At 40.7% G+C, this 13,563-nt stretch overlaps 1 protein-coding gene across 1 annotated transcript in view; it reads right to left on the bottom strand.

Moving 5' to 3' along the window:
- The window catches only part of col19a1 (collagen, type XIX, alpha 1), a 59,858-nt gene that overhangs the window by 35,264 nt on the left and 11,031 nt on the right, over positions 1-13,563 (bottom strand). Inside the window, exons 8-9 of the mRNA XM_030106568.1 lie at positions 9,866-9,910; positions 7,382-7,426 (exon numbers count right to left, since the gene is read on the bottom strand). Of these exons, the coding sequence (XP_029962428.1) occupies positions 7,382-7,426; positions 9,866-9,910 (90 nt within the window). The remainder of the gene's footprint in view (positions 1-7,381; positions 7,427-9,865; positions 9,911-13,563) is intronic.

The following is a 13,563-nucleotide window of genomic DNA, read 5'->3' as shown; positions in this document are numbered from 1 at the left end:
CGTTTTGTCAGTGACAGTACAGACGACTGGCACAGTGAGACTGAACAACATCTGGACTCGTCTGTTAGCCTACATGGGAACAACCGAAAGCTATTAAAAGTAAATCGTCACTTTTTAAGGTGACAACTGTGGAGTTCTTGAAGTTCTGCATACATTTTTATTTTTTTTTTAGCAGACACAATAAGACCTGAATCTGATCTGGAATAACACCCTCCATGTTTTCTGAACTGATTCAGATTTTTAAGCATGTTTATCAGAGTTTTTGATTTTCAGCAGAGATAAGTTTGTCAAAATAAATCCTGCACTATCTTGTTAAAAAAGCTTTTATGTCTTTTTTTTCAGATAAATAATTTATCCAGTGGGAATTATGCTTTTTTAATAATATACTTTGTTAATTAAGTTAATAAGTGAAACTAGTGTTTAAGGCATTTAAGTTTCTCCTTCAGGGTAGCCAATATAATTAAATACCAAATTAAATTAAACTGATAGATGGCGAGATTTTTCATGTATGCTTTGGGCCAAAACTGATTAGTTTGTGTTAAAACTGCTTTCTTTCACTGCAATAAAGGTTCTCCAGCTTGTTAGCTGTTGACATTATACTTGTAAGTGAAATTAAGCCAAGTCAAGCTCCCAGCTGGTACTTGTGGTTCCAGAATATTGAAAACGCTTAAAAAAAAATCAATTGAGACAGGAGAATAAACCAAGCAAAGAAGAGGTCAGCCTCTGGTGGTGGCCTCCAACCCTCTGCCCTGTGTCTTTTAGCACACTGAAATCAAATGCATGTGATCACCAAGCTCCAAACTAAACCCAGTAAAGAGCCTATCATTGCAATCAGGTGTCCCACAGCAGAGCACAGGCTCTCCAGGACCAGGGCTCCAGACCCCTGGCAAGAGAGTACACAGAAAAAAGACTTCGCTGTGTCTTTGTGGGGAAGCTCTCTGTGTGAGGAGTCACCAATCTTTTTCCAGCAGGTCACTTTTCTTCCCTCTCAGCAGCTCCAGGTATCGACTCGCTTCCACAGTTCAAGAAGATTCAACAATCAGTTCAAACACCATCCTGCTGGTTGTTGGCTCAACAGATTCCCCTCTCTCTTTTCTCTGGAACTGTGTTTGTCCTTCTTTTAAACGCATCTTTGAAACTGTCAGCAACCCGGATTCCCATGCTTTTCTTCCTCTTTAACTCCTGTTCTTCAGTTGTTTCCCCTCTACATACACAGGGAGAACATGCAAAATGCTACTAAGCCCATTTCAGGCCGTCTTTCTTGCCACGAAACAGGCATGAAAAACATTATACCAATGTGCAGCCTACTTTATGCAATAGCTTGATGCACAAGTGCGGATTGCTGGTGCATGAGAAAACTCACACATGCAAGTGGAGAACATGCAAATTCCATATAAATGGGTTCCTGAACCCAGAATCAAACCTTGCTTTAAAGGTGCTGTAGGCAGGATTCGGCATCTCCGCCATCTTGCTTAGGGTTACCTAAGCAAGATGGCGATTTGACCCATCTAAGATGGCGATTTGAAACCCAGCACAGCCAATCCTGTCCTGTTTTCTCTGACATCACACCCTCACGCAAGTTAAGCCCCTCCCACAAGAACGTGCGACGAATACCCCTCGACCAATCACAGTTAGAGCCTCATGGGCTCTTCTGATTGGTCAAAGATACCTGGAGCTGTCGAGATTCCTTTTCAGCTCAGAACAGAGACAGATGGAAACGCTGCGCCCTCGCGGTAGTGCAATTATGCTACACTCCTAAAGGATTATCAATGGATACTCTAACATTTAATCCAAAGAAAACACAGAAACATCAACACTGACTAGCAAAATCCTGCCTACAGCACCTTTAACACTGAAGTGAAAACCACTACGTCACCATACAGTCTGAATTAGACTGGAAATCAGAAACACTGCTAATCCATAAAAGCAAATCCATTATTTAAGAAATATAAATGCAGCAATTACTATAAATCTGTTATGACTCATTTAGAATTAAATAAACCTTCCCATTGGAAAATATTTACTGACAAATGGAGTTGTTACTGAAGTAACAATTATATTGAGTGTTGTTCCACCACATATGCAAAATAAGCACAGTATAAGTCAAACACAATTTATCATCTTAAAATAGGAATTGATGACATTCAAAAATAACAAAGTAATAATTGTGCTGCTGTGAAAGTTGTTCCACAACAGACTGTTGGAAACAGTCTCTATTGACCTTCAGTAAATAATTCCATCATGATGTATGTCCATGACAGTCAGAAAGGTCCCCTCTCTGACGTAGGAAACATCTAATGACTCCTTTAGGGAAACAGAGCATCTTTTTTATATCTCATCATAGCCTGCACACTATAGCCTAGTTAAGACGCTGCCCTTCAAACTAATGGACTCTTGAGGCCGCAGGTTCAATACAGGTGCAAAATGACATGCGAGGAGCTGCAGATGCAAGGGGCCTTGGCGATGTCGCTGCTGTCTGCGAGCTGCGGGCTTTGTTGCAATTGCGGGGAGGGATAAAGCTGGGAGAAAGAGCCGGCGCTGGCTGTGTGGCAGTTGTTCCTGCAGCACGAGGTCAGAACACTGTGGGGAGCTGTGTACACTTGCCTGCTAATTACACACACCACTGTGCCTCGTCACTCCAGCAGCGGTGGGGCCACAAGACAATCTGGCAACTCCCCAGCACAACACAACTAAAGCAAGCACATACACAGAGCTGGAGGAGTAGGCATGAACAAATTCAGCCTAATTATGTTTACTCATACCTTTTACCAACCGAGGCAGCTGTAGGTCAGTGCCCTTGTCTTAAAATGATTGCAAGTGCTACAGTCTATGGATGATTTAAACATTGTAAACTGGGTTTTTCCCACTGAGGTGAGGCTCAACTACATTTGTATAGACTATATGTTAAGTATTCTGATTATTTGGTGAGTAGATGTTATTACATTGAATGGCAGAGCTTTAAACCTCTGTGGAACAGGATCTGTAAGTAACATAGATATCTTGAGCGCCGGCCTACAAATGCCTGGGAGGTTACAGCAGGAAATGCCTTTTGTGGTTTTCCATTTGCTCAGCGATACACCGCCGCATACAGTGTAGGACTAATCATATTGACATTGACAAGTGCAAACAGTGGCTTATTGGCCTTGCTATTACACAGCTTGAGTTTACCAAGGTATAGCATAAACAGTGGGGTTGTCGCTCTACGCTATCAGAGTTTCTCCAGTGCCGATGGCTGCATGTTGTATTGGTGGTGTTGTTGTTCTTTTCCTTGGATACATAACTTTTCAGCTGAACATCCTGTATCCACCAAAGTAACTTGAATTACCCACAAGATAACACACTGTGCACTCCTCCTGTCTCATAGGAGGCGTATCTGCAAAACGATACCAGATCACATGCTCATACATAGAATTCTGTCTTCTCAGGTGTCTACTCAAGCTTTAAATAACACCCCGGCTTTAAAAACAGAATATGAGCTAATTGCAGTGAAAGGACAGGTTGTGTAGTAGAGTTTGGTCAAACTTGTGGTCATAGCAAATATATGAAGTGAAACCATCCATTTGCGTAACACAAAGCAGCTTCGTGACAGCAAAGTACAGATTTTCTGCTTCACTCATTATCACCCTGCTCTCCACTTCACCTTTTGAATGAATACAAGGAGCACTTAAGTCAAAATTAACAAACATCACGGTTCAATTAAAAATCTTTGGAGGAGTATTTAGAGATTTAGGTCAAGATGTCGTTTAACCCTGTTAAGAAACTGAACTGAAACAGACTCAGTTTTCACCAGATATAACTAACCATAATGGATGAATGGATAGAAAATACAGTATTAGAAGTCAAATATATTCAATACTCACACGATCTACTTTTGTAATCTCCTGCAACATCTGCTACCTAGTTAGTGCAAAATGATGTCTGAGGGACTTTCAGTCTCTTGGAACTTGTTACTAAAAGTGATTAACTGGTAAGAAGGGGCAGCCTTATTACAGGCTTATTTAGTGGATGAGGCTCAACTTCATGCACTCCTTTATGGAGACGTTGGGAATACCGGTTTTAATCTATTAATCGTCCACAAGTGTCCACGATCACTCATACATACGGAGGTGGGATGGATCCTACTTTTTATTTCAGTGTCCGGTCATATTAATCTTAAGTAAACACAAGGGTTGGGACAGGAAATGAAATGACTCATCAGACACAGCACAGCCGTGAAAAAGCAATCATGAAAACACAGCAAGTTTTTTTTTTTTTTTTTTTTTTTTGGGAGCCCCATTTCTACAGATGACCACATGACATGTCGTCAAACTTTACACAGTTAAATAGGTGTTTACCGATCTCATTCATTCTTGTCACTGGAATCAGCACATATTTTTTTTAAGCAAAAAGAGGAAAAACAAGCAAAAACAATAATAAAACCAACTGCACAATACTGGATAGAAGATGATTCATGAGTATAGTCAAACGTTTAACCAGCAGAAGAAAAGAAAATAAGCAATATATGATTTTCAACATGACCAGGAACTAAACCTTTAAGTAATTTTAAAGCTGTTGTGTAAAAGGACTGTTTACTGGAAGTTTTGCACCTGATGGTAAAAGGGATAAAGCGTTTATTTAATATTTATTGACAGTTTTTACTTCACTACATCCACAAAGTTCCTAACACTGAATGGGCAGAACTATAAGAAAACTGTGACATTTTCGAGGACATGTAGTTGATTTTTTTTCTTTTCTCCACTTTCGTGAAAGGTAGCTGTATTAACATGTTTACCCACATTAACTTAAAAGCAATAGCCTCATGGCACCTGGATACATTATTGAATAGCTTTTAAAAAAAACATGAAACAGAATGTTTGACGCTAATCTTGTTTCACTTTTCATTCGCCGACTGCAGTTGTTGTTTCACTGAACTATACTGGACACGTCTCAAACCAGTCCGTTATTTTCTCTGATGAGCGTCTGAAATGCAGGACAGATATTCCTGCTCGAAGCAACGCTTCAGATAAACAGCGACAATCTCTCAGCTTTCCTTTGTTTCGCATAACTGAAGGAAGTGGGGCATAGTATAATAAATCCCCGGAGCATACATGCGTGGTGAGCCAAGCGAGTGTGACCAAAGAAAGGCCCGACCTCCTGGAGATGCACAGAGATCAAAAAAACAAGTCACTTCTTGAGGAATAAATGTTTTCGTTGCAGACTCATGCTCAAACTGCCTACATTGAACATTAGGGCACTGGTTAAAAAAAAAAAAAAAAAAAGAGAGAGAGAGAGGGAGAGAGATTTGTCAGTTTCAACATTTTTAATCATTGACAGAACACTGACAGGAGACGGAGAAACTTATTTCTGGTTAGAAAGTTTTCCAACTGAGCACCGCTAACGATGATGTCTGCCACATAGGGAGAGGGTGGAGGGGAGCAGGACGGCCTCTCAGCAGGCCCTTGGTCCAATTCTGCCAATGTAGCGACTCGCTACTCTTTTCAGGCACCCCCTGCTGACTCTAATTTCAAAAGCGGCTCCTTCTATGACCATGAATCAATATCATGCTGACTCCTGTAAATATTTGATGACAAATTATATGTACACAAATACCTAGCTAATTTTAATTGGTCTAACAACATTGGATGTTGATATCTGCGTGACGCAAGGTACATTCACAAATAGCATCAGCTGCTGTCTGTGCAAAGTTTCCTGGTTTTCTTTTTTTTTTTCTTTTTTTGGAAAAATACTGGAAACTGTCTCAGTTGCTCCCCAGAGAACAAGCGTCCAGCTGTTTTCAGTTTATATATCGCCGATGTCCATTTCACTGGATTCAAGGCCGAACCGCTGAGTGACAAAACAGAGCGATTTACAGCCTGCATCACTCTTTTCTTTTGATCGCCGTTGCCACAGTAGCAATCAACAACTAATGTACATGATCCACAGAATCAGGGACATTGGCAGCGTTTCTCTATAGTGTACGTAATGTTATGACTACAAATGAACCATTCTTTTCATGTGCTGCGAGTTAATTTCTCATTAGGTGGTCCCGCTCTCCATCAAATTTCTATGTAAATAAAGCTGATCACACCATTCGTATGCAAATAGTCACATGACGTCAAGTCATGCTCTGAGTAGCTACTTACCACAGAAGAAAGGGAGCCATGCTGTTTGTGGAGGGCCGAACTAATACTTGAGTTTGTCTATTGCCAATTCTGTCCCCTCCCCCCCGCCTTTATCTTTTCCCCCCCTTCATCCTGAATTTTATTTGGTGTACTGCTCTCTTGCAATTACTTTTATCTGTTGTATCCCTCTTGGGCTAATGCAAGCACACTGATGGAGGTTGATAAGAAAGAAAAGGCAACGAAGCAACAAATTCAAGACCCATCGTGTTGGAGCGGATCTTCTGTAGTTTTTCCACCTGCTTAATCATCGCTTTGGAGCAAACAACAGCAGGATGCTTGTGTTTTGAAGCTGTCATCTGCAACGGTATCACAAACGAGTGTGTAATGCATGTAAATCATACAAAAATGACTTTTAATTCCTCCTATTCCCTGTTGTTTCCAAAATCTGCTCCCTGTTTGAAAAATAAATAAATAAAAGGAGCACTTTCAGACATCCATTTAATGCAGCCTGAAAAGTGATGAAAGACAGAAAGGTTTTTCTGCTGGATGGTATCAGTAAATAAGTTTTTTTTTTTTTCTCTTTTTCCTTTCTGAGTGAGGGCAGATCGCAAGCCCGCAGCCTGCAGGGAAGCTGATTTCTGCGGCAGCTGTTTGCAGACTCGAGGGGAAGACGGCGATGAAAAGAAAGTCCCGTTATTAGGCCAGTTTAAACTGACCATCTGCACCGCTGCCTTCGATTTCTGCTGAGAGTCTGCCATTGTGTGCAGGCTACAAAAACACATTTTCATATTTAGGAAAAAAGATGCTTCAAAAGGATAGACACAAATTCCTTTTAGCCCAAAAATAACATCAGCAGGATCAAAACAGCACTGGCATTCTTTCATACTGCGTTTTTATTTTGTCATTTACTGGTTCTTCTTATTGTTGTTTAGACGCACGACAGGGAGATTTAAGCGTATGCGGTAAAGCGTGACCTGGAATGACAGAGGGAGGGCTCTGGGTAATTTGAAAAATTAGTTTAGTCCATTAGTATGCCAGGCCTGGTGGCATACATATCAATTAAATTCACTGCAGAAGGACATTGCAGGCTAGAACACTTAGATCCACTTCAGATATGACAGGCACCTGAAAAATGCCACACAGAAAACGAAGCTGCGTCCCTCCCCCGAGGGCATCACACAGAAAATGAAAAGCCTATAAGAATTGATTCCCTGACGAAACCAGAGCTGGCTGATGTGCGACGTATGGAATATATGTCCGCTGGAGATAGTAGTACTTACCTTCACTCCATCGATTCCCTTTTGCCCTTCTGATCCAAGTTCCCCCTGCATTGACAAGATTGAAAGTTAAAAAGCAAAGAAAAAAAAAAAGATGCAGAAAAAGTTCATTCTTTAAACTGTCTTTTATTTACACCCTGAAGCCTGAAAGCACAATTTTCACACCAATTAGAAGATCAGATGACTTATCTACATAACTGATGCAAACATAAATCCAGAAATTCTCCTCAAATGATCATTAATGCAGCACAGTTTAATCACACCCCCTTCACATGGGTCTGGCTGTGACGGTGTTAAATTTCCCATGTGCTGTTCTTAAGTTCTTGAGTTCGTTGGAAGTCTGGACTGCAGTCACATATTTTCTGAGAGATCCCAGCGCAACATCGAATTCAAAACACTAGTACATGCACTGATGCCAGGACAGAGTTGTGAAAGCTGCAGAGGAATGGTAATTCATCCCATCTAACTATTTAGAGTCACTTTTAATTGTTTTTTGTATCAGGCCCAATAACGTGCACGTGGCTGTATTACTGTGCTGCAACTGCGGTCTTGCAGTCTAGAATTTACTGTTTTCATTGCCTGATAGCTACAATAAGAAGCAGGAACCGCTGAGATAAACTACAGACATTCAGACATTCATTTTAGTGAGGCACACTGAGGCACTGTTTATATACTTAAACATTTCTTACACTTGACCTTTTGTCTCGCTGTTTGACTGAGGTATTTCAGGATTAACAAAGCTCTCCTCTAACAGTAAACAGGAGTTTAGTGAAAGAAATACTAAACCTGCTCTTCTCTTCACTCATTGTAATGTTGCAGTGTAGTAAATGAATAAGCTGATAGAGACTTATTTACACAATTCCGCTTCTGATCACTGCTTCTTCTTAAGCGTCCCAGCCTCTGCTTTTTCCAGTCACTCTGCCAAAAATGTGTGAAACGCCTTGGAGTTTGTTGGCGCCGCTATTGGAGTGTAATCTATACAGTTTAATGACCTCAGCTGGCCCGTAAACCTCGAGCAAACTGCCGCATTACAGTGTCCAAGGGCAACCATATCATCATGCGTACCGTATCAACAGCTGCTGGGAAATGTTGTTCTCACAATGAGGAAATCAGAGACGTCTGAACGTGCAACCCCGCAAAACCCGGCTTGTTCGTTCATCACCGCACTGTGCATTATGGTGACAGAAGTACGGTAATGTGTAACACACTCACACATGTTTCTTTCAACAAAACCAGAAGGAATGAATGCAAAATACATAAGTTCATTACAGCTATAAAAAAAAAAACCTGCAAAACATGATGGGGACATTAGCATTAGTATCAGTATTGCTATTACCACTCTTAAAAGTAGACTGTTCCTGTTCACTGTGGTGTAACAAAACAGCTTAAGCCGGATCCTGAATCTCATTTAAGAGAAGGCAAATGGAGTCAGCCGTCTCATTAAATGTTATTCTATATTCCGCATATAGACGTGCGGGAGCCAATAAGTCACCCCACACTGAGCTGAATGTCGTCAATGGATATAGGTTCAGGATTAGGCCATCTTCCACATCCAGGAATAATCCTATTTTCTTCAGATACATAAACAGCCTCCATGTTAATCTACACTCCAATCGATTGCCGGAATGCAATGAAATGTCAAGTGGATTTTTTTTTTTTTCGTTATTTGTTTTCTTCGTTTGTCTGAGAAAAGAATCATAATCCAATGCCCTTTCCTTCAGAATACCAGAAAAACCAAACAGAAAATGTAACAGTGAAATAAAAGATACATTTCCCTGATGTGAAGACGTCTGTCTGCACTGACCTCCACTAAAGGCTGGGGAAGGGTGCACGGAGTCACATGTTTCCACAAATACACAAAGAGTTATGCAGGTCATTCGTTTTTCACCCAACGGTGGAAGGCTTCATCTAAATGGCACGCTAAACTGATGTCCGCACTCAGAGCTGCGCCCTCGTTGCACAGACAGCCTAAACATCTCGCAGAAGTTGCCTGTGCAATGACAAGGACATGATCCCTTCCTGGCTCCCGACCCAGGACACCTGCCAACTGCGGCCGTTAGGGCACGCGGCCAAGCCAGAAATGCCGCCGCTTCGAAATGAACTTACGTTTCTGCTGCACTACAACTCACCCCGCCGCCAGCCAGGCACCCCACGTTTTGATCTAATTTCATTCTGATGCAGTTTTGTTTTCTTCTGTTGCCGTTGTTGGGGGTCAACAAAAAGCAAGTGATTCGATCAGAAAACTGTGAGAAGCAGAGAAGCGGTGGCAGATTCCATTAATCACTTAACCGAAGGAGCCTCCTGCATTCACAAGGAGCGCAGTCACACGAAATCAGTGTGATTCTCAAACAGCGTTTCAAAAAAAAAAAAACTTTGAAAATAAAACACATACACACACAAAATGTGAAATGTGAAGTTTGAGTCAGGCAGAGATTTCATCACAACTCAAAGGTCAAAGAAAATCTCAGGAATCAGTGAGTGACCCACCTTTTGTCCTGGGTTTCCTGGAGAGCTGACCTCCCCCGTGTCCCCCTGAGACCAAAACAACACACAGAAGTCTTAGTGAAAGGTCTCTCGTTCGCACATTAGTGAACAGCTTTATGGAGGGTTGTCATTTCATCGGTGAGAATGCTCCTACAGCTGTTGCCCCAGCGAACACTGACGCAGCGGCTCGGCAGCTGCAGGTCAGGACACAGTTTTCCAACAACTGGAAAAGGGTCAACCTTGTTAAATAACAGTGGAACATTTTCATATTGAAGCTAAAGCAAGCCTGCAAGGGATAAAAGTTAGATTGTCCTTCTTGTGTAACCTTACAAGCAGTGCAAAAGAAAGGATAGGTATAAAAATTTAGAAAAAAAAAGTGAAGTATCCACATCAGTGATAAGAGAGAAAAGGTAGATTGTTATTCAGCTAAATGATCACATAACTTGCTTGAAGCTAAGAATCCAATTAAAGACAATGCCCATTCATGGCTGCATCTTCATTATACGCCCTGTTTATTAGAGCTCAATAAGCTTACTTAGACAGAACAAGAAAGTGCTGCCAAATTTAACGACTGAGATGCGATCTCTACGCAATGGATTAGAAACCTATTATTTTACCCCATTATTCTAGACAACACACACACAGTGTGGCTCGTGTGCAAAATAAGCAGTGAACATAAAAATGTGATTTTTATGGAAAACGGTAACACCTCAAGCATTTGTATGAGACAAAATACATGCAGAAAGACTGCAATGGAGCAAATAAAGTCCTGATGAAATCACAGAAAGGGCATTCAACAATACTTGACATTCCCTTTTCACTTAAAACAACAAACAAAAAAATGTTTTTAAGACAACGTAATGATACACCAACATTACATAATAACAGAATTAGCAAGAGGTTTGACATGTAACCAAAATTCAGTGTGATCAAAATAAAATTTCTCAAGTAAAAGTGCTGTAATAATACACTTTAGAGATACAATGGCCATAAATTGAATTAGAGAGTAATAATCGTAATAATTGAAAATACAAGCCATAAGAGCAGGAGTGCTGTAAATGCTGGGAAACAAATGGAGGGTATTGCAAAAAGGAAATAAGTTTTAATTTCAACATTATGACCCTTTTTTATTCTTTTTTTTTCCGTTTGCATGTACATGCAGGAGTTGTAAATCTAGTAATACCGGGGTTTATGTGCAAGGCCATAGAAAATGGATTTCCTTTCAAGTAAGCTGCATTCTTATAACCTACTACTTATCTGTTTAATTTCCTGAGGGATTCTGGATTAATCATAGCAGTTTAATCCCTTTGCACTGCGTTAGAATCCTCCATCAAACTCTCACTGTAATGCGGGGTTCGGCTTTCTGTTGGAGTAACACGGCCAAAATAATCCCCACACACTTTCCCGAGAAACCCCTTTGTGTAGGTCACAATGATTGGCCTGCAGTTCTCATTATGGGTGTTTTAAATGCTCTAAATAGCCCAGATGTCTTTGATTAATCTCTACAAAGTCATGCTAAATTGTTAGTAAGTACGGGCGGACTCATTTGGATCTCGCGCGGAATGAGATCTCACGTCGGTAATTGAAGGTCTCATGGGTTTACCTTACCGACGGCGCTCGCTACGACTTTTACCCCCCTGTTGCTGCGCTGCGGTGTAAATCTGAAAAACTGCGCTGCCATTTAACAGTCACAGGAACAATCTTAGAAATGTAGAGATCAATCAATATGAATTAAATATGCCTTCACGGGAGTGAGCTGCTTCCACAATCTACCAGACAGATTAATGTGCAACAAGGTCAGACTGAATAAAACCCCAGGAACGACTCCAAGACTGTCACAACGCGGCGTTTCTGAAATACTGCACGGATGGCTCAAAGTGAAATACTTCCCCTGCTTCTCGCACAAAGGTGGGGACATATTAACATCTGCAAATCCCACAAGAAGTGACTAACACACATCGGTTCAATGATCTGTGACTTTTTATGTATTCAAGTTTCTACTAATCTTTCTTGGAAATAAAAATATGTTCACTGACTAACGCGAGGACTTTTTTTTTGGCAACCTTCTGTATGCAAATCTTGCGATATTTGCTGGAGCGCGCAGCAGTGGAGTGGTTAGCGCCATCGGTCTCGGGTTGGGGCTTTCTCTGGGTTCTTCGGTTTCCTCTCACGGTCCGAACACACGCACTTGAGGATAAATGGTGATTTTAAATTGCTCATAGCTGTGAAAGCGAGCGCATGTGGTTGTCTTGTCTCTTTGGCCACATTCAAACTGTCAGTGTAATGTGACCCAATTCCCATTTTCTTGCTCTTTACGTGGCACAGATCAGACATGCTTTTGGACAGAGTCAGGAGGAAAAAGACGCGTGCATTCCAACGTTTTACGATCATTCATATGTGGGAAATCCTGGCGATGCCTGGCGAGTTTCTCAGGAACTATAACATTAGCATCCAGCAATCAAGTGCTTTGGCTTAAAAGAAGTGCAATGTTTCTGGAAATGTAGGCAAATGTAATTGTGGGAATCAGATATGAGTCACATGATAAAATAAATGTAAGCACAGGGTTACAAAAAAATAAATTGATTCAGACAGCAAACGTGGTCTGAGCATCTGAACAAACTCAATTCAATTTGCTTGGATAAGTTATCCGTATTCAAGACACATCCCTGAGCCACAGATAACAGTTTACATTCAGGGAATTGGATTTGTAAACAGATGTATGCATGATGGAGGCATTTTCTCAACTGAAAGAATATAAATCATCTACAAAATGCTGATCTTTAGTTTGAATTCAAACTGTATAAAGAAAAAGCTGTGAGCAGCACAAGTACCGCAATAAAATACTATTTGATTACTGAAATTAGAATATTTGGTTCACATTATCCCATGTACTTCTCACCATTTAAGACCAATTCAAAATATAACAGCTAGTTATTTGTAGGATAGTGTGTTAAAAAAAACTCCAGCCGGTATGGCTGAAGTGAATTCAAATGACAAAAACAATTCAGCCAATGATTAAAAAGAGCCACTGTCAATTTACATAGCACTAGAGTGCTATAAAATGATATATTTCACGTCATTTAAATGCCTTCCTACTTGACATTTATTGAGTGAGAGAGTAACCTTGAACTCCATAAGGTACGTGTCCACATGGAGAATGACTTTGTGTTAAGCAGTTTCAACAAATCATTACACTATGCATGTATAAGGGATGAAGGAGATGAACAGGGAGATTAGGAGGGAAATGAGGTCAGAGTGAAGAAGCTGAACCTCTCACAACACAAGGTGGGAAGAATACATGAGGAAGGAGCGGCCGGAGAATTACTCCTCGGCGCCTCTGTCTTTAAAATGGAATACGGTTTAAGCAAACAAAGAAAATTATCAGCAAAAGAGATTCCTCACCAGATAGAAAACTTGTCATTTATACTCGAGCACACCATTCGAGCAAAGTGGAACAACTGGTCTAGCATTACTATTTAAATAAAAAAAATCACAGATGTCATCACGACGTCTGTCATGTGGAGCATTCTTTACTTGATACAGGAGCTGAATAAGCCCAGAGGGTTTAGTCTTGAGAGTGAGACGTTTTTTTTTTTTTCCCCTCGCCGAACTTCATTGATTCAGTGTTCAAGCCTATAATAGGATTTGTTATGAATTTCATTGTTCACTAAGTAAACAAAAGGGGCCAAGTATTGATTTGT

Source organism: Salarias fasciatus, chromosome 13 (assembly GCF_902148845.1).
Source record: "Salarias fasciatus chromosome 13, fSalaFa1.1, whole genome shotgun sequence".
Classification (NCBI taxonomy): Eukaryota; Metazoa; Chordata; class Actinopteri; order Blenniiformes; family Blenniidae; genus Salarias; species Salarias fasciatus.
The sequence above is the reverse complement of the archived record's forward strand: the minus strand, read 5'-3'. Positions and strand labels throughout refer to the sequence as shown.